Source organism: Streptopelia decaocto, assembly GCF_964273445.1.
Source record: "Streptopelia decaocto genome assembly, chromosome: 7".
NCBI classification, from domain to species: domain Eukaryota; kingdom Metazoa; phylum Chordata; class Aves; order Columbiformes; family Columbidae; genus Streptopelia; species Streptopelia decaocto.
In genome coordinates, this window is record NC_138661.1 from 7,279,520 (window position 1) to 7,306,019 (window position 26,500).

At 40.1% G+C, this 26,500-nt stretch overlaps 1 protein-coding gene across 1 annotated transcript in view; it reads right to left on the reverse strand.

The window, feature by feature from the left end:
• Positions 1–26,500, reverse strand: part of KCNH5 (potassium voltage-gated channel subfamily H member 5) — a gene marked incomplete at its 3' end in the record, with an annotated part of 157,334 nt that overhangs the window by 32,044 nt on the left and 98,790 nt on the right. The window contains exons 8-9 of the mRNA XM_082058753.1: positions 20,902–21,101; positions 9,179–9,431 (exon numbers count right to left, since the gene is read on the reverse strand). Of these exons, the coding sequence (XP_081914879.1) occupies positions 9,179–9,431; positions 20,902–21,101 (453 nt within the window). The remainder of the gene's footprint in view (positions 1–9,178; positions 9,432–20,901; positions 21,102–26,500) is intronic.

Sequence of the window (26,500 nt, forward strand, 5' to 3'; positions counted from 1 at the left end):
CAGGGAGAGCCTGGGGCTGGGCTGGGCACACAGGGGCACTTGAGGCTGATGCGGACTTTTCAAAGCCTCCCCCTAGATATTTGTTGATGTCTCAGAATGTTAAGTCCAAAATCTGCACTGCCCTGAACCCATAGCACTCAGAGGAGGGCAACAAAGTTGGTGAAGGGTATGAAGCACAAGTCTGATGAGGAGTGGCTGAGGGAACTGAGGCTGTTTAGCCTGGAGAACAGGAGGCTGAGGGGAGACCTGATCGCTGTCTACAACTACCTGAAAGGAGGTTGTAGCATGGAAGGTGTTGGTCTCTTTTCCCAAGTGTCAAGTGATAGGACGCGAGAAAATGGCCTCAAGTTGCTCCAGAGAAGGTTCAGATTGGATATTAGGAAAAAATTCTTCACACACAGAGTTGTCAGGCATTGGAACAGGCTGGCCAGGGCAGTGGTGGAGTCACCATCCCTGGAGGGGTTTAAGAGACATGTAGATGATGTTCTCAGGGACATGGTTTAGTGCCAGAGTTAACAGTTAGACTCAGTGATCTTGAGGGTCTCTTCCAACCGAAATGATTTCATGATTCTGTGATTCTAAGACCCCTCCTGAATGGAGGTGAAGCTCTTGGAAGTCCTCCTGCCTCTGTTCTCACAGTGCCTGAGGCACTGGTGAAAAAAAACACTGCTGTACAATTAGAGTGCGAATTGCTTGCATACATTTTGCACTTGGTATGAAGAAAGGGGAAAGGGAGCATCAGGATTTGGATCCTGCTGGATTAAAGCTGGCAGAAACCTGGGTGTAAGGATCTGGGAACTGAAAGAACCACAGAAACCAAGAAGCCATGTGCAAGGTGTTGGTGACAACCATCATTTTAGCTGACAACCATGTAGCTGAAATAGCTACATTAGTATCATCCTAAACATGGACAAAAATTTGCCGGTATATTATGTACATATCCCTGCACATAAAACATACATATATATTCAGGCATGTTTGTATATATATTTAGAGACAAGCATATGGTATGTAACTATATAATACATTACGATATTTCTGTACACTACTCTGTCTTTTATATTACGGTAACTGTCCCATACAGAAGTGAGGGAGCAGATGTTCTTCACAGCCTTGCACCATGGACTGATTTGCCAATTTGAGAGACAACAGCTTACACCCAGACCTTTCAGGCAGAAAAAGTCTTCAGGCCTTAAGAAACTCCCCCAGTTTGCAAAGGGAATGAAAAAGTCCTTGGACTCAGAAAGACTCTCATTAAACAGCATCTCAGAACCCATATATACCTATGTAAAGGCAAAATTCAACCTTCTCCAGATGGGGACAGAAACTGAGCTAAAAAATATCTGAGTAGACATGAAACTTGATGGGGCTTTTAGGAGAAAGCTTGGACAGGCAGTGAAAGAAACTTGTTCTTGGTGAAAAACAGCACTGAAGAAAAACAGATAAAAGGGACCAAGATTTAAGGTGATAAGGTGCTTTTCTGTGTTCTGCAGTCTTAGCTAACAGGCCAGCTACCCTTCCACCCATTTTAAAACATGTCCAAAATCCCATCAGTCACACTAGCAAAAGGTAGATGTGATGAATAATGTAGGCTTTCCATCATGAAGCACTCAATTCTCCTGTTCCTTACAAAAAGCAAAGGTTGATTTTGTTGCAGAATCAGTAAAACAGAATCATGCAGAGAAAATGTTCATCTTATCAGCTCAGGTACCAAAAGCCATGAATTGATAGTAGAATGCACAGAGGTGGAGGTCCATGACCAAATATCAAATCCTTGCAGTCATAATAACATATACTGGTATATATAGTCATACAAATACACCTGCCTGTATCTATGCATCTGCAGTGAAAACTCCAGCTTCAGAGTATCTCAAACTGATGCAGAAATCCAATGAGCAAGGAGGGCTCAATCGGCTCCTGTTACCCAGAGCAACACACGGTTCTGTGAAGGTTCAGCGAGTATGTAAGCTCTGCAGCTCCTTGTCATGGGACATTGGGGGTGGTTGCATAGCTTTACAAAATTATGGGATGTATTAATGGAATAAAATTCATCCAAGGCTACTAAACACAAAAGATTTCCCTCTGGGTGAGGAAGACCTTGAAACACTATTTAATGGTGGGTTGGGGAATATTCTGGGGAGGTATCACTGTTTGCTTGCTTTATCTTCTTACTTTATCCTGCACATCTGCTACTGGACATTTTTGGAGACAGGCTACTGGGCTGGCTGGATTTCTGGACTTAGCTGATAGAGCTGTTTATATCTGAAGAGGGGATCTGGAGAAGATGAGAATGACGTAGTGGTGCAAATTCATCAGCTGTCTCCTGCCAGCTGGAACATCATTGCTTCCCATATACACAGCCTATGATGTGTAAAGATGTCTACAGACTGTGAGCAAAGGCTTCTTGCCTCTGTCACTGTTTTAGCCAAAACCTCAGCCTTTCCCAGGGCAACCAGAAGGGTCAGAACTCCCTTGAAAATCAGATCAGAGCTGACCAGTCAGAAATCCAGCTCTACAGGACAGCACATTAACATGTGAAAAGGAACAATGATTGGACAAAACAGCATTTCTAGCATCTCAAAGATTGTCAAAATAGCCAGCAAAGAAATAATAACAAGAGACTGTGACTGAGATCGAAGTCCATGCTGGCAAAGGTACTTTGCATTATTTAACACAGTGCAACCTTCCTCATCTATACCTAAAAACGCAAAAGAAATTCACTTTTCTTCCAGCATTTAGGACTGCTGCAAGAGCAAAAGGTCTATATGGCTATTCTCCTGTTAGGGAAGGGTTTATCCTCCCCAACTCTCTCACTTTTAGTGCAAGTCTCCTAGTACTTCTTATTTTTCTAGAAGCCGTAGCTCCTGGAGACAGGATATCTCCATTTTGATTTTATACAGAAGTAAGGTTCTGTGCTTCCTGACCGAGGAAATAAACTTGAAAGCATGACCATTCCCACCACCTTCAATACCCATAAGGCAAATTAGATTGCCCCAAACTGTTAGGCTGATAGAAAAAAAATATATCACATGTTTTTTAAATAAGTTTCCTTTTCTTGCACTGCCTTGCCCCTGACATTTTAGTTCCTGGGTTTGGTAGTGAAGCATGCAGGTCTAATTCAAAAACATTTCAGTTCAGTGAAAGGAATCTTTCTGACATTGGAAGCCGCAGATCGCATCTATAACACACCAGCTGGCACTAAATTAAGATTGATGCTTCTTATTGCAGTTAACTATCACACAGATAGAGGCAAAAATATTTAAAATTTACAAAATAATGTGAAAAATTGAACATTCCCTTCAACTCTATCAATAAGAGGTAATAACACTTTCGAACAAGTGTCAGTAGGACTAAGTCTTACATGGTACTACATATGCCAGCCCAGACCTGCAAGATATGACTTATTCCAAGGCAGGTATTTAAGAAGAATTGCAGGATGCAGAGCTGCACATTGCATTTGTTCTCAGATCACTAATCCTTCAAGTAGTTTGCAACATACTTTGGAGATTCAGTACTTAAAAAACAGCCTGCATCACCTTAATTATTACAGTCTACTAGCTGAAAAAAAACCCCTACCTTTCCTTTATGAATAATTTTCCTCTTAGTTAATTTAGAGCTTTTAACTCATTGGAACAAAAGAGACTTTTCCTATAGATGAAATAGGACACAAGCTGTTTAGTAAACTGCTACCAGGTGCAACTCACACAATTAGTCTGCCTTGGCTTACTTCACATGAAAAACAACAACAAAAAGTTCAGTATAAAATATTAAGAGCTGATTTGACATATGGGCAAATTCTGTCACCTTCATTCCACTTGAGAAGTAACCCAAGCTGCAACTAAGCTAATTAAAATCACAGAATTAGCTACTAATGCTATGAAATGTAGTTGCAGTGACAGTTTTTATGTCATACAGTCACACAGTCAGTCTTGTCCTGGACAAAGCACATGCCCACCTGTATCACACAAATGAAATTCGAAGTGCTGACCCATGGATTCCAAACATCAAATTACTAATGCCCATGGATGAGAGCTATGGAGTGCCTGGGTCTTCTGCTCACCTGAATAGGAGCTGTTACTTGCTAAGCCTCTAAAGAACTCTCCCCTGTGTGATCTGGTAGGAAAATTAACTTCTTGATCTCCAAACACATGCAAAATTAAGAGCAGAAAAAGACTCATCCCCATTTTCAGCTTTCATACCAAATTAAAGAAGAATGCCACTTGCACTCTTGGTTCCCTTAATCTGATACTGCATAATATTCCCTTTCCACACCAAATATTTGGAAATAATTCATGAAGCAGACCTTTAATAAGTGGAACTTTGTCAGGCCTAAAAACAATAAATCCAATAAACACCTGTTGCACTGGGACCATAGGCAGAACGTGCTGAGAATTAACATGTAACACATAAAGGCAAATAACAACTTAATTGGATACATATGGGATCAGGACCCTAAGTATCACTGAAACATGAGCTACTAATCTATATTCATCTTGGCTTGACTATCAAAATTGAATTCATTCATCAGCAGCCTCCACAAGGATTTCACTGCTCAATATATTTTTATCACTATGCAGTTTGAGCAATATTTTTGATCCATTCCTACAATCAACATTTGAACATGGTGGGTCATTATTTCTCTGCTGGCGAAACGACTTCTTTAAACCTTGTTAATCAATCTGCCTGATTTAAGTTACTGTACAACTTACACAGTCAATTGTGCAAATAGCAGGAGCTGGAAAACAGCTTCCAGAGACACTTGGTTGGCTTCGCCACTCAAAAGAAAGTCTTCGCCAGGAGCAAATTCAGGTTAATTGCAACAGGGTGAGTTGTTAGGTGCCCTCTGCTAGCAGATGCCTCATTTTATTAGCCTGGGGGACTTCAAACCCTTGGTCCTTCCTGAGACTTCTCCGCTGATAACACCTCCCCATGCAGAGCGGTGGCAGTTAAATTGTTTACTCCTGCTTGAGACTGTGGAAAATTACTGATGTGCCTTCTCAGGGTCACCTCGCATGCTAGGAAAGTTTTGATAATTAGAGACGAGACTGTTTGCCCTTCTCCATTATCTTGGCAACTGCAGATGAGTTATGTTAAAATGACTGGATCTTGTTTTCTCCAGAGAAGCAGCACCCCACCACACCAGCTCTGCATGGGCTGCGCTCTCAGCTACAGCACTAGTCAGTACATGCAAAAGGTGAGAAACCGTCCTCAAGAAATGGAGATAACTAATGAGGAGAATGTAATGGGACACCTGGGTATCTTCATTAATGAGTTGTACAAACTGCGAATCTGCAACTGGATTCATTCTCTTGCTGTACTGATTTCTGTAATGCTGATTACTGCAGCAGCTGGGCATTTAATTGGGCACAAATGAGAACAAAACCAAACTAGGGGAGAACAAAACGTCACAGTGCTGCAAGATGCCCTGCCAATCACCGCGTTTCACCTGCTTTCAAGCACAAGAAATTAAAAACTGGGGCCCTTGAGCTGGGAAAACTGCTGCCGAACAAAAAGCTGACTGTCTCCACAGTGGAGCCTGCAGAAAACATCTGGATGGGATGCCAAGGCTCCTGAGGACAGTTTCGGCAGGCAAGGAGCCTGGATGTGCCAACTCACCAGGGATGCAAGGGAAGGGAATGTGATAAGGGGAGATGGAGAAGGGGAAAAAGGAGCAATATCACAGAGCAATTGGTGAGGGAGGATGGAGCCCTGCCCTTTGGACAGAAGCACGTATGTAAGAGATGGAAGACACATGTTTTTAATCTGCCTTGGTGTTCCTACCTGATGCACTTTTCTAGGATATTCCACGTATAAGAATACATCAAAACTTCCATCTGTGGGTGAACATGGTTAAAAAAAAAAAAAGGACAACACACCTCTCTGTCTTTAAGCAAGGCAAATAACACTACCATATTAAATAACCATACACTACTACAATACTACAACAGTAACTGCAAAGTACTAGTTGCAAAGCAAACTTAGGCAAGGAGCAGAGGCTGCCAGAGTGCATGTCCTGCTTCCATAGAGGGAATTAATGAGGACAAATTTCCAAAGGACACTCATCCAATTTCCACCCTAGGTTACTGCTGGGGATGGGGAAGATGGAAAGGCTGGTAGTACAACCCCATAAATTGACTTTCCCTAAGAAACCCAGTGTGACAGCAGATGCTTGGAGTATTCAAAGCAGGCTACAGAGGTTTTCATATTAGGCAGAGGCTTTTAAACCTGGTCTCCCCCTTATGTAGATTCACTTTCCTTGTGATCAAACTTCTCAAGACAGAGCAGTTCGATAAAATTATGTTCTTCATCATCTGATCTACAGACACTATTTCAGTTGCCACAGCTGCCACTATAAATGTCTTTTCAACTACATCTGGGAGATAATTTCTTTCACCAGTGAATTTTTAGGATACAACACCTCATAATTACTCAGTTCACTCTTCTGTTATATAACCTGCCAGAGCACAAAAAGCTTTTCAGTGTGCTCTATGACCAGAGGAAGCAGTTTATCTTGCTTTAAGTTAAATTTACACATTCTGCTAAACCCTGTAGCACACAATGAATGTAGCTCTGAGTTATGGGATCGCCCATCAGCAGCCATGGCAGAACCAAAGGCACTTTTGGTAATTAAAGGTAATTCACTTTAACTAGATATGGTTAAAGGTCTCTTCAGCCAAATGGAGAATAACACAGATACTGGATTTACCATATCTATAAGGTAGAAACAAAAAGTTAGTACTGTCTTTCCAAACACACAATATTCATTATTAAATGCAATAAAGTTTTGTATGTAATCCAATTAGTGATGGGTTCTAGCTCAGTAAATTACATATCCATTGTTTGTTTTCCTTCTAATACTCAGAAAACCATTTACTTGTTTAAATGCTGCTACTTTCTCTTCAAGCTTTTCTTTTTTAAATAGCTGTAAGCAAACATACGTTATCATCCCTGAGATTTATAACAAAAATGAAATGGTCCAGTGAGTGAAGTACAAGGAATATTTTACTATGGAAATTGTAGATTTAGGAGCTTTCACCATAATGACTTCACATCTGAATATAGCAACAGATTCATCCTTATATTAAATCTCTCTTTTAAAAAACTTCAGTATATACCAGAATACAGAAAGGTACAGCAGGTATTTCAAGAGTATGGATGTGTATTTTCCTGAGTTCATGTTCTCCACTTCACAGAATCACAGGATGTCAGGGATTGGAAGGGACCTCGAAAGCTCATCCAGTCCAATCCCCACGCCGGAGCAGGAACACCCAGATGAGGTTACACAGGAAGGTGTCCAGGCGGGTTTGAATGTCTCCAGAGTAGGAGACTCCACAGCCTCCCTGGGCAGCCTGTTCCAGGCTCTGTCACCCTCACTGAGAAGAAGTTTCTTCTCAAATTTAAATGGAACCTCTTGTGTTCCAGTTTGACCCCATTACCCCTTGTATCATTGGTTGTCACTGAGAAGAGCCTGGCTCCATCCTCGTGACACTCACCCTTTATATATCTGTAAACATTAATGAGGTCACCCCTCAGTCTCCTCTTCTCCAAGCTCAAGAGCCCCAGCTCCCTCAGCCTTTCCTCATAAGGGAGATGCTCCACTGGCTTCATCATCTCCGTTGCTCTGCGCTGGACTCTCTCCAGCAGTTCCCTGTCCTTCCGGAACTGAGGGGCCCAGAACTGGACACAATATTCCAGATGTGGTCTCACCAGGACAGAGTAGAGGGGAAGGAGAACCTCTCTCGACCTACTAACCACCCCTGCTTCTAATACACCCCAGGATGCCATTGACCTTCCTGGCCACAAGTGCACAGTGCTGGCTCATGGTCATCCTGATGTCCACCAGGATCCCCAGATCCCTTTCTGCTATGCTGCTCTCTAATAGGTCATTCCCCAACTTATACTGGAACCTGGGGTTGTTCCTACCCAGATGCAATACTCTACACTTTCCCTTGTTATATTTCACTTGGGAGGACCTGAGTTGTGCCTCCCAGGAGCCATTCCCATGCAGTCCCATCCACACACCTGCACATTGCCCAGTCCCACCCCAGTGGAAAACACGTGTACATGTGCTTGTATGGCAACACATCAGGAGCCTCCTTTGGCTACATGCTTGTCTTAATTTCTCCTCTCCTTTCCCTTGCTGCCAGCTGGGAAGGAGCTAAAGCCTTGATTCATGACCAATATTGACTCCCCATGTCTGCCCTCTTCCCACAAGCCATCGTCCACAAGAGATACAAGAGGGACCCATGGAGGAAGAGGCAGTAGAGAGGTTCAGTGAGAGGTCCCCTAGAATGAGGCCACCCACTGGATTTGCCCTCAGGGAGCCACAGCTCCAGTTTGAGAGAAGGCAAATAGCTAATATTGAGGCAGGAGATGAGTTCTACAAGAAATGGATCTATTGTAAACAGGCAAGACAGACTCTGAATGGTTTTCATGCAGAGCTACCAGTTCTTCCTCTACATTGTTCTGCCTCTGAGGATGATTCCTGCCTCAACACCAGTGCTGACCACTCAGTCTCATCATCTGCTACACCTTTCCCAATCCCATACAAGCTCATAAGGAGGCTGCATTAGGCTCTTTCCCACCCACTGCTGGCAAACCAGACTCCAGAGTGGAGTTACAGGATGATTAAACCTGAAGGTCGCCCATTACTCAGACTTTTCACATCTATGGCTGGATAGATGGTGCGTCCCTGTCTCTGCATAGTCACATCAGACTATTTATTTTCTATAAAGCCAGTTCAATACAAGTGATAATTTTGCTTCCTTGAAGAGACTGTTTGCAGGTGTTATTCTTGGCTAGAACAGAGACAAATGGAAATCCCAGTGTGCAGGTTAATGTGGAAAGCCTCCTGAGAGACGGATATATAAAACAATGTGCATTTCATCTACCAGGCTATTTAAAAGATGTCAAGCACACAGATGCCATTCCCTTCTGCTCAGACATACTGTCACCGTGACCAGTGAGCAATATTGGGCAGAAAGAGCATTCCCAATGGCATAAAAGATGAAGGATTTTCTTCTAGAACAGTATCTCTGGAGACAGGACATCTCCACTTTATGACAACTGCTACCCTCCTGCAGTCCCAGCTGATGTTAGGCAAGACTAGTTAATATTTGAAACTAAGCAGAAGGCAAATATATCCAAACCAAAAACATTTCAACAGAGCTCACAGTACCTAAAATAGCCACCACCTCGTCGTCCTGGATGACTTCTAGGGATCCCGAGACCACGAAGCAGAGAGCGTCAACGCTTTCCCCAGCATGATAGATGAGGTCCCCTGGGGCGCAATGGATCGTCTGAAACTCCACAGCCAGGGCTCGCAGGCAGCCGTCACTAGCCAGACGGAAGGCAGGGTGCTCGTTAAAAACTTTCCGGTTTAGGTGCACACAAATATCTGCTCTCATGTCCTTTGGGCAAATTGAGAGGACCTGAATAAAAGAAAGGTGAAAAATAGTCAGCGGAGAATATGACACCAGGCCAGCGCCCACGTTCTGAAATAACTGAATGGATGGATCTTCAGATCTGTCTGGGTGGATCTTAAGCTACATCCATCCAGTTACTTCATAAAGCTTCTGGATGGGAGTTTTATCTTGCATTGGGGTAGTCTTTTTCTACCCATCTACTGCTTTCACTGCAGGTGAAAGGGTGATTTGGAAGAAGGGACCATCCCGTTACACCATTCTCCTTCCTAACAGTTTTCACACTTTTGTTTTCCAGAATTGCAGGTGGCACTACTACGTCCTGTTTGTGGGTATCCCTCCAGACCTGGTGCCCAGATTATCCACCCGCTGCTACGCTCAATCCTTGCAGGAGCACAGAACAGACGCTCAGAGCTGAAGGAGCTTGAAGACATGCAAAGATGGACCATTCACAATAGAAAACACCACATTTTGCTCACATCCAGAAAACCTAGTATACAAGTCTTGATGCAGATGACCACTTACCGACATGTATTCAAACACACCTAAGGTTTATTTTCAGTGCCAAAGAGACATATAACAAGTAACCTGCCCCGGAGGGCTTCCAGACTAGAAAAGGCAAAGAGCTTGAGATTAGAGCAAAAAGAAAGTATTATGAAACCTTATGAAAGGTGAAGGTGGATGAAAAACTGTTCTGCAAACATGAAGATGTCTTCATAGCAGATCAATTAAATAAGATCTTCAATTAATTTCTTACCTTAAATAGCTTTCCCTATTGAAATCATAACGCAAATACACCTCAAGAAAGTGAAAACCTGTGGGTCTTGTTAGGTTTGTAAAATTTGTGTTTAATATTTGCACATCTTCCTAAACAGAGTAACATAAGCCTAAAATGCACGGTAGCTAATTGCACTGAAAAACATATAAAACCTTTTAAAGTTTTTCTAGGATAAATAATAGAAAAGAGTATGAGATTAAGAGCACTCTGCAAGGCTCATGTAAAGAACACTGCAGATCAATAGTACTGATTAATTTCTCATTGTGTGGAATTAATCTGGCAGCTTGCTCTGCAGGCAGTGTGACATTGGGTCAATCTGTTGACCACTATTGAATATTAGCAAACAGTGGGAGATTCTGGTAACCCTGACTAAGCTTTGAGGCAAATGGTCATATTAATATTGAAGTAAAGCCACGATTTTCTTCTGTTCAATGCAAAAGAGGTTTGGGAGGTAACGGGAAAATGGTAAACAATTTATAGTTTAATAATAACATTTGTTCCCTTCCTTATTTCAATAGATAAAAGTTCCTTTGTGGTTAAAGATATAATGAATGCAAAAAGATGAAGCAGAAGTTATTCTCCTGTCCTCTGTACTATGAGAGTCTGAGGCTAAAAGGGACTACTGCAACCATCTGCACTAACCTCTTGCACTCATAATTTTCGTATCAATCCCAGAATAGCTGGTAAAGTTATAGCCTAGAAGGTCTTAATTTAATGTTTTCAAATGATGTAGGGTAGTTGTTCCAGTGGAGAGCTACTCTCTCTTTTAAAATGTGCTGTTTCTGAACGGATTTTTAAAAAAATTTCAGCCAACAGCCAGCACATCTCATCATGTTGCTCAGATAAAAGACCTGCAACTATCAGAAATCTCTTCCACATATAGATGTTTGTAGACCATGACCAGGTCACCTCTTGATCTCATCTTGAATAAACAAGAGAGGTGATACTTCTTGTGCTTAACACTATGAAGCACAGTATCTCTTTGGAAATTTCCCTATTTCTCACTTGCAACCACCTTCCCAGATCTACCAGATAACTACTTTTTATTTGATTTAGCCCAGAAAAAATTAATTCGGCTAATGCTATTTTTCTGTAACAAAACGTTGTGCAGAATGCATTAGAACACCCTGCATAAGTCTGTTTTATGATAACATTAATAATAAATATATTTGACAAGACATATTCCCTATAAACCATCATTTGCATTAGTACTAATGTCTTGTCTGAGTCACTGTTGACCATGTCCCATATCATATTTCCATAATTTTATCAGGGGCAAATGTCAGTTTTACAAACTTATACTTACCTGAGCCATTCTATTTACCATTAGAAATATGGATACACCTTAGTATTTCCAGTAAAAAAAAATAATTCCTTTCAGAGTGGTTGTTCCACCACAGCCCTACTTTTGGATCAAATAGAAAGTTTGTCATTATTATAATAAAATAGAAACATGCCATCTTTCTTCTTCTCAATAGTAATTTAATGAAAAAATCTGCTCTCTTTTGTATCATGATTGATGATTTTTAACATCTTTTTCTACTCTTGGGCCTAAATCATGGTTAGAAGTTTTTTATGTCCCTTAAATACTTTCAGTAATATAAATGCTTTTGACTTAACAAGGCCATGAGCTACAAATTCTCCAACACTGCTCTTTAGAAAAATGTGTGCATTCATACATGATTGATTTCCAAATTTTACTTTTTAAGCTTCCAAACTTCAGGAAAAATTGGTCAAAATATTGCAGAGGTTATTACTGTAAGATTCCAAGATGTTGCAGGGCCCTTTGTTTTATGGAGTGTAAATTAATTGTGTCCCTCAAGAAGAAAAGCCACTTGGGTGCAAAGCAGCATATTGTTTCCTCACAAATACAGAGCTAAATACAGACTATTAAAAGTGATCACTCAAAGCATTATTCTTTTTACAGACACAACAAACATATCTATCATCACACGCCGTAATACGAAAAGACAGAAAAAAATTCCATCGCACAGAAAAAGCCAGTCTTAGAAAGTATAATTCAGGAATTTTCTGTTGTCATGATAAAGTGATTCTCCTAATGACATATTACTGTAAGGAGATGTATGGAGATACCAGTTATCAGCTAGTACAGCAGTAAATGAGTAATGATCCAAGAGTTAGCCAGGAACAAATATCATTTATTTCAGCTTTCTTGTCTGAGAACAGAGAATGAAACAGATGACAACTAAAAGAAATACTTAATATTAAAAGATTTGGCAAAGGAGCTTTGAATAATAAAGACAAATGTAGCTATATGTAGGGGAAAAAAAGAGGAAAGAAAGATACACGATCTCAATCTTCAGCTTCATGTTTACTGTATGCTCCAAGCACAGGACTTCACAAGCTCCAACCTGACTTTGCAGCACTTCTTTGTGTGTTTACAAATGACAATGTCATGAATTCAGAAGGGGTCTCACAGATGCCACCAGCTTCTCTATTAGTCGTACTGTAGAACGGGGTTGTTGGTGACACAGATTATAGTTCGTAATCATTTTGTTGCTTCCAAAAAATACACATAATGTGATATAGAATCACATAGAAGCATTTGGAAGCTAATGATAAAAGAGTCCAAGGATCATAAGAGCAGAAAATGAGCACTTCAAATTGAGATAAATTTTCTTCTGTCCCTTATTGACAACACAAGACTTCAGCATCCTTATCGTGAAATGCTCTTAATGAGATCTCAACATTTCTCAGGCAACATGCAACTAAAAAGATACAAACTAGTAGCAACATGGTTGTACATAAGTCTGTATGGTGTACGAATGCACACACGGGTGTAAACGAGAATTTCAGTTCAAGGGAGAGGATATCCTGTAACATTTAATTTACTGTTTCGCTGTTAGAGAAATGCCTCCAACGCATCATGTCAGTAGAACCCTTAAATTAGAACCAAGTTCAGCTGGGACACTTGTTACAGCCTGTGTATTCTTTCAGCAGTGTATCAAAAAACAGCAAGACAGATTTCTGAAGAGGAAATTTCCTTAGAGATTTCAAGACCTTTCTCAGTGAAACCTGTACTTTATAAGCAAGGCAGGATATTAAGGTTGCTGACTGCAATGCTTTACTAACTGATGGTTTTGGAGCATGCGACTTGGAGCAGAAAGTCTGCAGGGACCAGATGCTTGTGCTCCTACCGAAGCTGCTTTGTAATAAATCCGTAGCCACAGACTTCGCAGTCAGCTTTCCCATATGCATCCAAGCAGCATGAAAGAAAAGAGCCTGCTGCCTTTCAGTGCAAAATCAAAGGAGGAAGTCAGATTCTACCCAGAGGAAAATCTTTTCTGGCTGTATAAGCTGTGTTTCTACCAGAAAAGGAGCAAGGCTCCATGCCACACATGAACAGTACACATATATCCACAAAGACCCAAACCACTACAAAGCTGAGATAGGAGAAAATAAAGGACAGAATAACATTTATCACTCCCCTTCTTTGCACAGAAAATTAAACCTCCTCGAAGTCAGTATAGGTCAACTGCTGAGCTCTGCCATCACCATCCGGCATCCAGCTGGTAGAAACCTCAACACAACGACACCCAGTGCAGAGATTCAACACTGCTGCCATGTCTAGAGCACCCCATGGCATATGTAAAACACTGGCGGTGAGTGAAAAGCTTCTGGTTGCTGCTAGAGATTGGGAAAGGCAATAACCAGCTCTGGAAGATTCACAGGGAATTGGCACAAAACGTCTCACTATCTTTTCAGCTCGAGATCTGTAAAGGGGGAATGAAACCTCCCAAGGAGATTCCATCTGATTTTTTTCCTCTCCCATCCGTTTCCTCAGCATGCTCAGGCAGTTTAAGATAAACCCCTTGAACATTTCAAAGAACTCTATGGGGAGCAGAGATTATAAAGAACTCAAAGAAAAGCAAATGAATCGAAACAAAAACTGTACAGATTAAGAGTGTGTCCAAACAATATCTTTTAGGGTGGGTTTAAGTATTTTTTAAAAAAATCTTCCCCAGCAAGAATACACTACAGAACAGCTTAGCAAATATTACAGAATCTGTTAAGACTTGTTAACAAAAAGGGCAGAGGCCAGTGAATCATGAATGTTATCTATTTGCAATTCTCTTTCAGCATACAGGATTCTCACTTTCTTGGAGTTGTAGCTAAGGGATATATTGACTGATATTCAAGTGAAGAGCTTAAACAGTCTTAGCGGTTGAATAACAAGGATCGTTTCCTAAACGAATAACCATAATACATATTGGAAATACTAAAGACTGTCAGCTTTTATAATAAATAGACTAAACTCTAACTTCTAACCAGCTACAGGCCACCAATAGCTCTTTTATTTTGCAGAGAAAGGCTATTATGTATTTTCAGACATATTCATCTGTCATAATAAAGGTCAGTTCTTTCCAAAAATACACAACACCCTCTAGGCAACTGACCAAGCTATTCAGGGTTTTAGAAGGATTGGCTCATTTGACTGTTGAAGTCTTCTGCAGACCGGGCTCTAAGTGTTACATTTGGCACTGGATGGAGGCCGAAGGTACAAAGGTAAGAAAACAGCTGATTGGCAAATCACAGAGCATTTTCCTGTAATAATCAGGTAATTTTGTCACTAACTCTAAGGTGATGTATAGAACTGAGCAGTTATTAACCCTGCATGCATTAGGCTAATCTTTAATACATCACTGAGTATCTTGGCACTAAGAATCAAATTTCAGCAGCAGTGGTGTGCTGCATTTTAATTGCACTAAAATCCAAGGTCACTTGAATTTAAATGCTCAGAAACCGAGATCTGAAAATCAAGTCTAATTAGTGGAGTTTGGCTTGTTTTCTTGTTAACGACACATGATCCGAACCAGTGATCAAAATGGTTAGATTTAGTGGTATAGTAACAAAATTAACCACTTTTTAACTGAGCATCAAGATCAAAATCCCTAGAAACTGGCTCTTGATTAGATTAAATTCAGCACTGTCAACACAGACAGAACCTGGCTAAAGGTCTGAAAAACAGGGGAAGATGAGAGGCATCATCATGTGTTTTAAAGAATCAAGTGTTTCACCAGCACGGGGCCTGCTGGTTTGTCTAACACACTGTGGCACACTGGTAACATTCACCAACAACCCAAAGTAGCAGATCCCAGGTTGCCTAAGAGCTGTAGAAGTCTCAGAACAGTTAACGGTTTTATTGTTTTCAGGTTAGCCATAACATCTACCTCTAGCAAAATCATCACATGACCTTCCAACGGGGCAAAGGATAGCAGACAACAGGGAATTCTATCATTAAAATCAACTTTTTAAATAAAAGAAAGAAAAATAAACATCTGAAAGAATATGGCATACATGAAATAATCTCTCAAGTCACAACATCTTTTGGAGTGACAACTTTTGGCAAGAATGGAGTCGATCAATGGATTATTTTACTTTGTGCTTCTTAAGGAGGTGGCTTTATTTTCCAACATGCAGCATTATGTAAAGACATTCAAGGGTGAAAGCATTAAGAAAACAGATCTGGAGAAGACCTTCCCCTAGATGCGGTCTCTGGAAACGACAGCCCCTCTGTCAGCTCCATCCCCTTGGTGACAGTGCTCAGGAAAATGCCCGACCCATCCACTTGGGTACTCCTTCCCCCAGAAAATAAACTCATGAGCTGTTCCATAGCTCTGGCACTTCTTAGTCTAATCCATATCAATCCCAAGATGAACACATCCAGCAGGCAGAGGTAACTGTGGACAATCTTCCTGGCTCTGCACAGTGCGTACAGGAGGTAAATAATCCATACCATCCATAAAGGTGAAACAGAAAGCCCCACTGGTGACAGGCCCCACTCTTGGACCCGTGTGAAGGAAGTGAGACCCTGACCGCTCTCCAGAGAACCGTGGACTGCAACTGTACCTGGTCCCAGCTCAGCTCTCTAAGACGAGGGAAGACTTCTTGTTCACCTCGTCCCGATCTGCAAGGAACGACCAACAACCCCGCTTCTACAACGAAAAGAAAATACTTGTCCAAATGATTTTTACCTTCCCTCTTCAGCAGGGAAATGTATGTAGCTGTCACACCTAATTTTGTAGAAGTTCTCTTTGGCCATGAAGCTTGGAAGCCTTCTACCCCGGTCATCCACGAGGACATCCAGACAGCACTTACAGATACTTCTGTGTGATAGGACACTGTAGGAATGGCAGCCTGATTCCCCTGTTCATCTCAGCGTATCATTAATTCCTACTTGAAGGTCTTGCTAACAGCAAACATGACTAAACTTCACTGTCCTTCTGTAGATTAACGTTTAATAAAGTTACAACCTGTATCTATTTACCATAAACCCATCTCTTCTGTATGAAAGCTTAGTGGGTCAGCAGTGAATAGTTTTAATACTATGTTATTTTCCCATTATTTCCATTTCAGTCATTGCAGTGTGGAATTGGCTCTCATTATTTGAATTGCCACTGATGCTTAGGTTGAAACAAAACAGATGCCTTTTTTCTCTTTCAACCTATGGCTTTTCTGAGCGAAATGACTGTTAAAACATGATAGACTTCTATTTAATTGCTTGCTGAGCAAATCATAAACCATATGACAGCATAGAGGTCAGGAATAGAAAAATCTTTGGGTTTTACTGGTATTTCAGAACGTTATCATTAGATGAGACCTCGAGACATCTGCATGTTAGTTAATGGTTGTTCTGCTTTTATGTATAATGACCTATTTCTTATAGAAGAGCTAATATCTATAAATTTTTCATTTGCTGCCTAGAGATTTCAATAAAAACTAAGAGATTTGAATTTGATGTGCGCTTCATATATTAAATTATTACTGAAAAGATTTTTTTCAGCTGCTTAAAAGTGATCATATACAGAGAAGATACTGCCTCTTTTTAATGTCTCTCAAAAAAAACAGGTCCTGCTGGATGAGAGATACCATTTAGTATATAAAGGCTTCTTGGTTTTCTCACCATTTTAGCCCTGCTCATTATTAGATGAATAAACCTGAAACCTGTAGCAATATAAATAATAATAAAAAAAATCCATCTTATCTGAGCTACTGTTAAACAAGAAGATAAGAGTCCATATGCATGTATTACATATATCATCCCAGTTGTCACAGGAGGGCTCTCATGTTTAAGTGATTTAAGATTATATATCAGAGGCCACTTACTTCCCCTTAAGTAATAATAATAAATATGCTAATGCTTTTAGTGTCATTGTTAATTCCTTATTTGGGAACACCCAGAGACAGGCTGAAGCGCTGTGGTTTGAAGACAGGATTTGAAGATGAGCAATTCCCAAAGAGAAGAGGAAAGCCAAAATTGTGTGCTTAAGACATCATCTCTTCAGTCTGGGGGAACAAGTCCTCTTTCACATACAAGGACAATTGACTAGGGCTTTAAAACAAAGTTCTGTTTTGGACAGCTTTCTCCCACAAGCAGCAGGGAATATACCTTCATTAAACTTCCTCCATGCTAACTTTGTCTTCAGCTCCCATCTAAGGACTCATTCTGACCAGTTTTAGCCAAGATCTTCTTTGGGACTACACATTGAATGTGTCATTCAAGGACAGATATTTGAGAGCTGATGCAACAAATCTATGTGTTAAGTTGCAGTAATTCCAATCAAGCTATTAACTTTTATTTTAACATATATTAATTTATAATATTTAATTATCAGAGAAACACATGCAAGTGCTTATTTTTACTCCATCAATTTACTAGGATTGTTCATCACCATAGGAAGCTACTGTAACTCTCATATAAGAGCTTTCATTCTTTGTTAGAACATTAACCTTCTTGTTCTTTGAATTTAGATTTCAAAACAAAGCCATTTCAACATGCTGAGTGACTGAATGAAATGTATAATAAATTTGTGGCAAACGATGTAGCAAAACACATGCCAGTGTGACAATGCAGATATATTTGAAACAGTTTAGGATGTAATGCTGTATGTTAGGTTGAAAAACATCCTTGGATGATGCAAACTGTCTGAGCTGTCTGATGGAAACTGAAAAGATGACAAATTCCTCACTAATTATCATATGTCATGAGCACATGTGTTTTGCATGATAATAAGCTTATTGAAAAGTTCATAAAAATGAAAAAGAATGGGAAATAACATGATGCAAACATATCCAGAAAACAGACTGGTCAGAGTCTCATTACTGGAGCTTTGAAAACTAGATGGGAAGAAATCCCTAAGGTCATGTCCAGGCTGCCAGACAAAGCAGTGCAGAGAAGCAATGCAAGACCTGGGGCACTAATCTCCTCTTCCAGCTTGTGCTGGAGCACTATCTGGATTTAGCAGCTCAGCTGCAGGTGCAATGTTGTCCCACTAGCCCCACTGTGCCTACAATAACAAAACTGACTTGACTCTGTGTACCTTGGAGGTTCCTACAGTGCCCTCCCATCCGCTTGCTTCTCTAGAGTTAGTGCAGATGAACTGACTTTAAATGCAGAGGGTTTTATGACAGGGCTTGGAGGGGTAATGAAGGAACAAGAAAAACAATCCACTCTACATGACTGAACACTGGGACTGTACCATTGTTCCTACCATTTCCCAGCTGGGATTTACAATATTTTCTCATTTGTTTTGGTAAAGCACATCATAACACCTTCCTGAGTGGAGATAAAGGTTAGGAAGGCTGCCTGGCTACGACACAGCTTTCCATCCTTTTACTAAAACAAATCCTGATTTTGGGTAAGGTCCTGCAGCTGTAAGCAAAATGCCAGATCCTTACACTTATACAGACCCCAGGATGCTCAGTGCAGGCACCACAGGCCACTGGTGCTGTTGCTTTTGAAGACTTTCAGGCTGTAAGGGACACAAAACACCAAAATATTCAAGTGGATGCTCAAGATCTTAATGTTTATCTTGTCTCTGTTCTTCTGTAACATGAGCTTCTCTAGTAAGTTCAATTAGATGCAACTATCGATGTCCAGATGCCGAGATTCCAGAAATCCTTCTACTGTTTTAAATAGGTTTCAAATCCAGGCTTAATTTTTGGCAAGTCTTTACCAAGGGAAAATTGTTAAAAACCTAAGTCACAGATTTTACAGCCATATTAATTATCTAGCTAAGCAGCCACTACTCTCTTACAGACCAGAGAACACTGCTTACCACGACTCGAAATTTTTGGCTCTAACTGCATTTTTATAATCTATAAAACTGGACATGCGGAAACTATGGAAAGAAATTTCAGTAATTGAAGCATTGGTTCTCCTAATTAACTGCGAAGCATCATTAAAATCTAATGAAACTGTAGTGGAATAATACAGGACACTGGCTTAACTGCAAGGAGATAAATGAAAATTAAAGTTGAATTTTCACAGGGTTTTGAGTTTACACAATAGGACTGAATGCATTTACAGTAGTTTACAATACAAAAGCTCACTTTTAACACCATATGAATCAGCACTGGTAAGTTAGGGTATTAGTGTATAAGAAGTTAACACATTTAAGATTGTGACACAGTGAAGCACAAGAATCAAAGAAATCAAAATCCTTGTTACTTAACATAGTAATATTTGTGATGGTAAACAGAATTTCACAGCAGATGATTAATAAGATAACTGCTGTTGAATCAGCATGATGTAAAACTGAATTTTTCAGTGGAGCAACTTCAACTTGGTGTATCCAAACAAGCTGCATCCTCATGCCATATTATGTAACAGATTCAACTGAAGCAAGAACTTCAAAGCTGTGCAAGCACTAGACATTTTAAGATATTAATCTGTCATGACACTTCCTTACCCTCCCTCGGGCAATTGCCTTTTAAGTTCTTAGGAGAGAAATCTTCATGGAAACTGGAGCTTGAATGCCTAATTTCAGCTGATGTGTATCAGGTCCACATAAGCCACAGGAGCATCACCGATCTGCACTGACCAAAACTCCAGACCTAAAGCTGTTATATCTTGCCTACCTTCATGGTATTGCAGGTGGAAATCCTTCCATCTGACCTCAGCTGTCTAAAACATCCAAGGCTAGAGAGACTCACTGCACAGATCATGGAGAAAGAGGGGCTCTGAGGACCATTCACTTTGTCCTGGGACATGATGAATCACACTCTGAAGACAATCTTCTTTAATCAGCTTTTGAAGAAACCTAATTGACCAGTCCTTTCTGAGGGTTAAAGCCCTGTAGGACTTCCACCCTGCATGGCTATCGGTAGTGCCCCATTTTCTGTATCTCTCTACCAAAAGCCTTAAGTTCTAGCCGAGAGATTTTAGCTCAAGGAGATCAATCTCAACTGCCATTAAATCCTATAGTAATTATGCTGATGGATACGTCAATGTCCTGGGCACCAATGAAAGGTCCAAGCCAATCAAAGTCATTTCACTGCAACTCACAGATGCCAATACATTTCAGAATAATACTGATGTAGGTTAGACACCAAATTACATTCTCGGACCAATCTGAACACCAATTTCCTGTTGATTTCAACAGTTTAGTACATTAAAATTATTACTCTAAAATTATTAAAATTATTACTTTAGGCAAAGTAAGACTAGAAAGCAGAAAACATTTACCATAGTGAAAAATAAAGGCATATTTCCAAAGTGGCAATACAGTCCATTTTTAAAGCATCCAGTTTTTGATCCAAACACAAACATCATAACGGAGTAACATGCAGTTAAGAATTTGTTAGTAAGTTACACGCTGTCATACAGTCCTGTTTCTAAGAAAGCACACAATGGAGAAAAACTCTTGCTATCTAAATTGTTACCTCAGGTATTCATACCTTCTCTGTGTCAATTCCTTTAGACATGGACCAGGTCGAAACAATATAATCCATGACTCTTTCACTAAGGCCTTTTGGGACTTGATATAATTTTAGGAAATCCCTCACATTGTTCAGCATCTCATGGTATCGGTTGGTGTTGGCATACATTTGCTGGAAAATGGTGGTGACATTTCCAAAAATAGTTGCATAAAGAAGAGCTGAAATAAAACAAAAGTAATTAAAAATAAATATGTATGCACCAGTAAATGCTATTCATAATTCAAGGATAACTTCAAATAAATTTATGTATGTTTACAAATTACTGCAAATGCTGATGTGTAAACTGAAAATTTATATTTATGCACACACTCACACACGTGTACAGAGTTATTTACTGAATTTACCCATACATTTCATACAGCCACTCAGTGTTATCAGTCATACAGATAATGTCCATACATGGAGTTACTTAAAAACATCCAGTGCATTTTAACTCTACACCTTTACTAGTCAAAACTCATTTTCAAATGTAGCTGCAGCCTGAAAGTAAATGTTGAAGGCACAATCCCAAGAATCACACCTGGCAACGTACTATTACAAGGGTGATGCAGTGAACACTGTTTGATGGAAAACAGTTAATTTCTGAAGCCTAAATTCAGCAAAGTATTTAAGCAAAACCTTAAATGTATCTTTTGTTAGTCCTGTCTTGAATAGCAGTGGATTGAAAGATGCTTTTAAAGTCAAGCAAGTTTAAGGTGCCTTACCGAGGCAAATGACATTCTTCCATTAGGCATTACAGATGTTCCAGAAAAGAGAATTATTCCGATACCTCATAATAGCAATGCGCAGCACTTCTGCTCTTGACATTATCAAATACACAGAGATGTGCCTGTCATTTTTAATAATCTTTGCTCGGAGGTATTTTATAGTAGAATGCAGCTATGCATTTCCATATTGCTTTTGTGAAAAACAATTGTATCCTACAAATGGCAAGAAAGAACCCATTGTGAAAGGAAAAAATGCCTTCCATCTCTCAGTGTATAATGCCTTCCCTCCACACATTTCTATATCCTTCCAGAAACTCACTTTGTTTCAAACTCATTTACTGTTGTTTATCGCCCCTGTTTGAGAGGTGGCATTTTTAAAGAAACACGGTGCTTTCCTAAAACCTGTCTAATAGAAAAACTGTATTTCCATTTCTCAGTGCTTTTTACTATGTCTATGTAAAAATTAGATGCTAAAGTTCATCAGAAATACAATGTTCATTGTTTTATGAAAGTCTTGGGATTTTTCATCTCAATGCACAAGATCATATCAAACGAGATCACACAAATTGTAGCAAAGATGAACACAAGGTTTCAGTTTTAGAAAACACAGCAGAGGAATACCCTATGTGATGTCAAAAAATAAAGCTCTTTGCAAGGGTAGGTGTTTTTTCCTTTTTTTACTGATTGTTGTATCACACCTGCTAGCTACTGAAAGGTTTTCTCTGCCTTTGTACCCAGTCACATATATATCGACACTCAGAATATGAGTATGTGGATTATAAAAATGCCTAGATACAAGAATCACAGAATCACAGAATGTCAGGGATTGGAAGGGACCTCGAAAGCTCATCCAGTCCAATCCCCCTGCCGGAGCAGGAACACCCAAATGAGGTTACACAGGAACTGAGGGGCCCAGAACTGGACACAATATTCCAGATGTGGTCTCACCAGGACAGAGTAGAGAGGCAGGAGAACCTCTCTGGACCTACTAACCACCCCCCTTCTAATACACCCCAGGATGCCATTGGCCTTCCTGGCCACAAGGGCACAGTGCTGGCTCATGGTCATCCTGCTGTCCACCAGGACCCCCAGGTCCCTTTCCCCTACACTGCTCTCTAACAGGTGGTTCCCCAACTTATACTGGAACCTGGGGTTGTTCCTACCCAGATGCAAGACTCTACACTGTCCTTTGTTATATTTCATTAAATTTTTCCCTGCCCAACTCTCCAGCCTGTCCAGGTCTCTGGATGGCAGCACAGCTTTCTGACATGTCAGCCACTCCTCCCAGCTTGGTGTCATCAGCAAACTTGCTGACAGTACACTCTATTCCCTCATCCAAATCGTTGATAAATATATTGAATAATTCAGGCCCCAGTACCGACCCTTGAGGCACTGCACTAGATACAGGCCTCCAACCGGACTCTGCCCCATTGACCACGACTCTCTGGCTTCTCTCCTTCAGCAGAATGTCAACTGAATTTTTCTTTAATTTTTTTTCAGCTTTCTCCGCTCTTTTGGACTTTTGTAGCAGGACAAACTTGACAAAGTGCCACTTCTTCTCAGTGCAACATCCCTCATCCTCCTGAAGAACAGTTGCTGATTTATCATTAACTCAGCTCATCATATATATGAGTGCACAATATCTCATCTTGCCATCTGATGTTAGATGCATCTGAAAATGACTGTGACTACAAATGAAAAGTCATTTCTAGTTCTGTGTCTCCTAATATAGGGTCCTGGGAAGTTGTGCTTAAAGACTACATTTGTTCAAGAAATTAAGGACAGAATAAATCATTGGATCAAACCTGCAAAATTGCCAGAAGGATTATCCAGCATTACCTCACCAAGCCAGAATTAACAACCCTACACACCCTATAGTCTGCACAGACAAAACCAGCATTATCTCTCTGTTGGAAGTCAAAGCCTTCCTTTGCCTTCTGTTGGAAACAGTATAGAAACATGGTTGAGTTAGTCTAAAGATTCCACTTTTCTTACAGGTTACTGCATGGGGGGCCTTTGGCAAACACTAAAGGGAACCTACTTTGATCTTCACAGCTTTGAAGCTGTTTCTCAAAGACTCTCCTCACTCGTGGTGCTTCCCTACGCCAACACTGGTAGCTGCTGGGATCAGTTTGCTGTTTTTTTGGGAGGAGAGCATATTTTTCATAATTTGGCATGGAAAAAATCACCCTCTCTGTAAAATAGCTCCCCATCCCTGTTCTCTATATGTAACCTAGAAAAGAAGGTCATTTAAAATAAGCTAACATTTATTGTTTTGCAGGTCTTGGTATGCAAAAAACAACAACTTTGTGCTGATAAGGAAACAGTAAATATATAAATAAAATACTTGTAATTGCATTTGTTATACCTGTTGCGACACTGTTCTACAGGGAAAGAAAGGGCCCACTGCTTGTGAGGGTCTACTGAGAAGAGGTTTAGTCTGCCTTAAAAACACAAGTTACCTGCCTTTGCTCTTCCCCACTCAACTTTGGGCTGGGGTAATTGCATCAGCTGCAAACCTGACAGAGACAGGGAGGTGAGCTGGACCAGCTCATTTAGCTGGCAGAGATGTCTCAGTGCGGGACCCCTATGCACGGATGCCTTTCTCAGCCTTTATACGTTTAAGGCTGTCCATCAATGACCCTTACAAAGGGTCATTGACCCAAACAAAGATTTCTCAGAGCACCCTTATTTAAGGAGCAAATGTCAAAGTGCCAAGTGTAGACCTCACCCCTAACCTATAAAAAACAAAGGCAGGGGGCTGCTAGCAAGGGCATTTCATTTTTCCTGTATTTGAATTATTTTTGGCAGGGAGAACTGGCAATGAAGACCATTTGCAAAAGGTTTTAAAGGATATAAGATACTGTTCCTCTCTTGATAATAAGAGGCTATAAATAGTCTCTAAAGAAATATGTAAAGGTATCTCTAAAGAAATATGTAAAGCTACACTTCAATAGTTTTAACTTAGTCTATCCATTTACAAGAAACAGGAAAGATGATGCTAGAGAGATTGAAGGTGAAATTACTTTACTCAGTTTATTTAAATGACTAGGTAGGTCGAACTGCATTTATTCACCTTCCCTTTAATGACTCGCATTTCTGCAGATGTTTCCTGTTATGTTCCTACAGTCATGCAATGATCATTAACTTAATTGTCCTATGTGTGTAAATCTGGAACAGCCTTCACTAGATCTCATAGATATCAATTTGATATAATGATGCAGGAATATTTTTTCTCAGTCTTAAAGGTGAGGTTGGTGGTTCAACTGTTAATTTCCATTTTCACTCTTCGGTGCTGAACAATGTCCCCTAAATTATATACAAGGATCTAAGTGCTATATATTTTTACATTCAAAATGTGTTACTATATTTGTACGTGCATAAAACGTGTTTAAATGATTTAGCAGTAGTGTTACGTAAATCTATATGCCTGTTCAAAACCAAGGAACTCTCTAAAAAAAAGACTCACAGTTACCTAAATTATCCCAAAGCATTTCATGTGTTTTATTATTCTGACCATATGCTATATATGTCCACATAAGAACATCTGCCTTCAGGAACAGAGGCTTGATTGAGAAACCTATTTTTCCCTATGGTCTGCTCTATGCTAGAATATTCTTAATCTAAGTATATATGATATACCTGTAAACTGTAATTGTAAAGAAGATGAGGCCTTGATCCTGAAAGAATATAGGTATTAATTCTCACATGCTGAGGCTAGCTGCAACTTATTCAATAAAATTTTGAAATTAGGTATTCCTGTAGGATTATTAGATTAGTATTATTAAAGCTGTATCATTCACAAGAGTTTCAATACAAACCCCAATATATAAGCACAAGATAAAATTAGACTTAAGCCCAATACCCAAATATCTGATTTCTTATTTTAAAAGCAGCACAGTTTTCTGTTATTCCTTTCCACCTCACCTTAATACATCAGTTTATATTGCAAAACGTTTGGAGATGCTATTTGGTGTGACACCTGGCAGCACAGCCAGCGTCCATCTCCTAAATTCCACAGAACAGCTTACTTCAAATCCACCAACATTATTCAACAAAGTGTATTACTTGGAAGAAAATAATCTGTCTAAGCCCCTCCCTTATCATCATTTTACAGCACTTTTTTGAGACCTGCCCCTCAGCCTCCCACCTCCACCCCGCAACGACTCTCCTTCCCACCAGCCGCGCTCCTGACAGCACCAACACAACCCCGCGCTTTTACAGGTCTTCAAAAGGCCAATCTTAATTTCGAATTCTTGGCCACAATAAATATTGTGCTGTTAAAAAACACCTCCCCATTCCAGGAATGCTGACATCAGTGTTCAATCAGTGTCTTAAATATAATCACTCCTCTTTAACAGTGAGATGATATCAATACTAGAGCATATTGGCTTTCAAATTTTAGCTCCAAAAGTTCCCAAATTAAAAAACAAACAAACTTTTTCCTCCAAGTACCTGAGCAGCCATATCACTGTATTATCCTGTGCCACATAATCCAATATATTAATATTTATCCTCCCATAAGCCCCAGCAATGCAAAGTATAACTCCACTTTTCAGACGAGAAGCTAATGGACAAAGGTCTGGATTCATCAGTGAACTTCACCTCTGAACTTCTCACCAACATCATCCAACTGCAGAATTCAGGGGCAAACTGAATGCAGTTGTGTGAAAGCACATCATGGCCAGCATGAATCCATCATCCCCATGGCCTATACATTCTAAATACAATGGCTTCATCCAGATTTATGTCCCATATTATCAACACAGGGAAGTAGTGGCACTCCATACATTCCTATATCCCTGCTGCAGACACATAGGATGCACAGCCTCTCGATGAGCCCTGCTGAC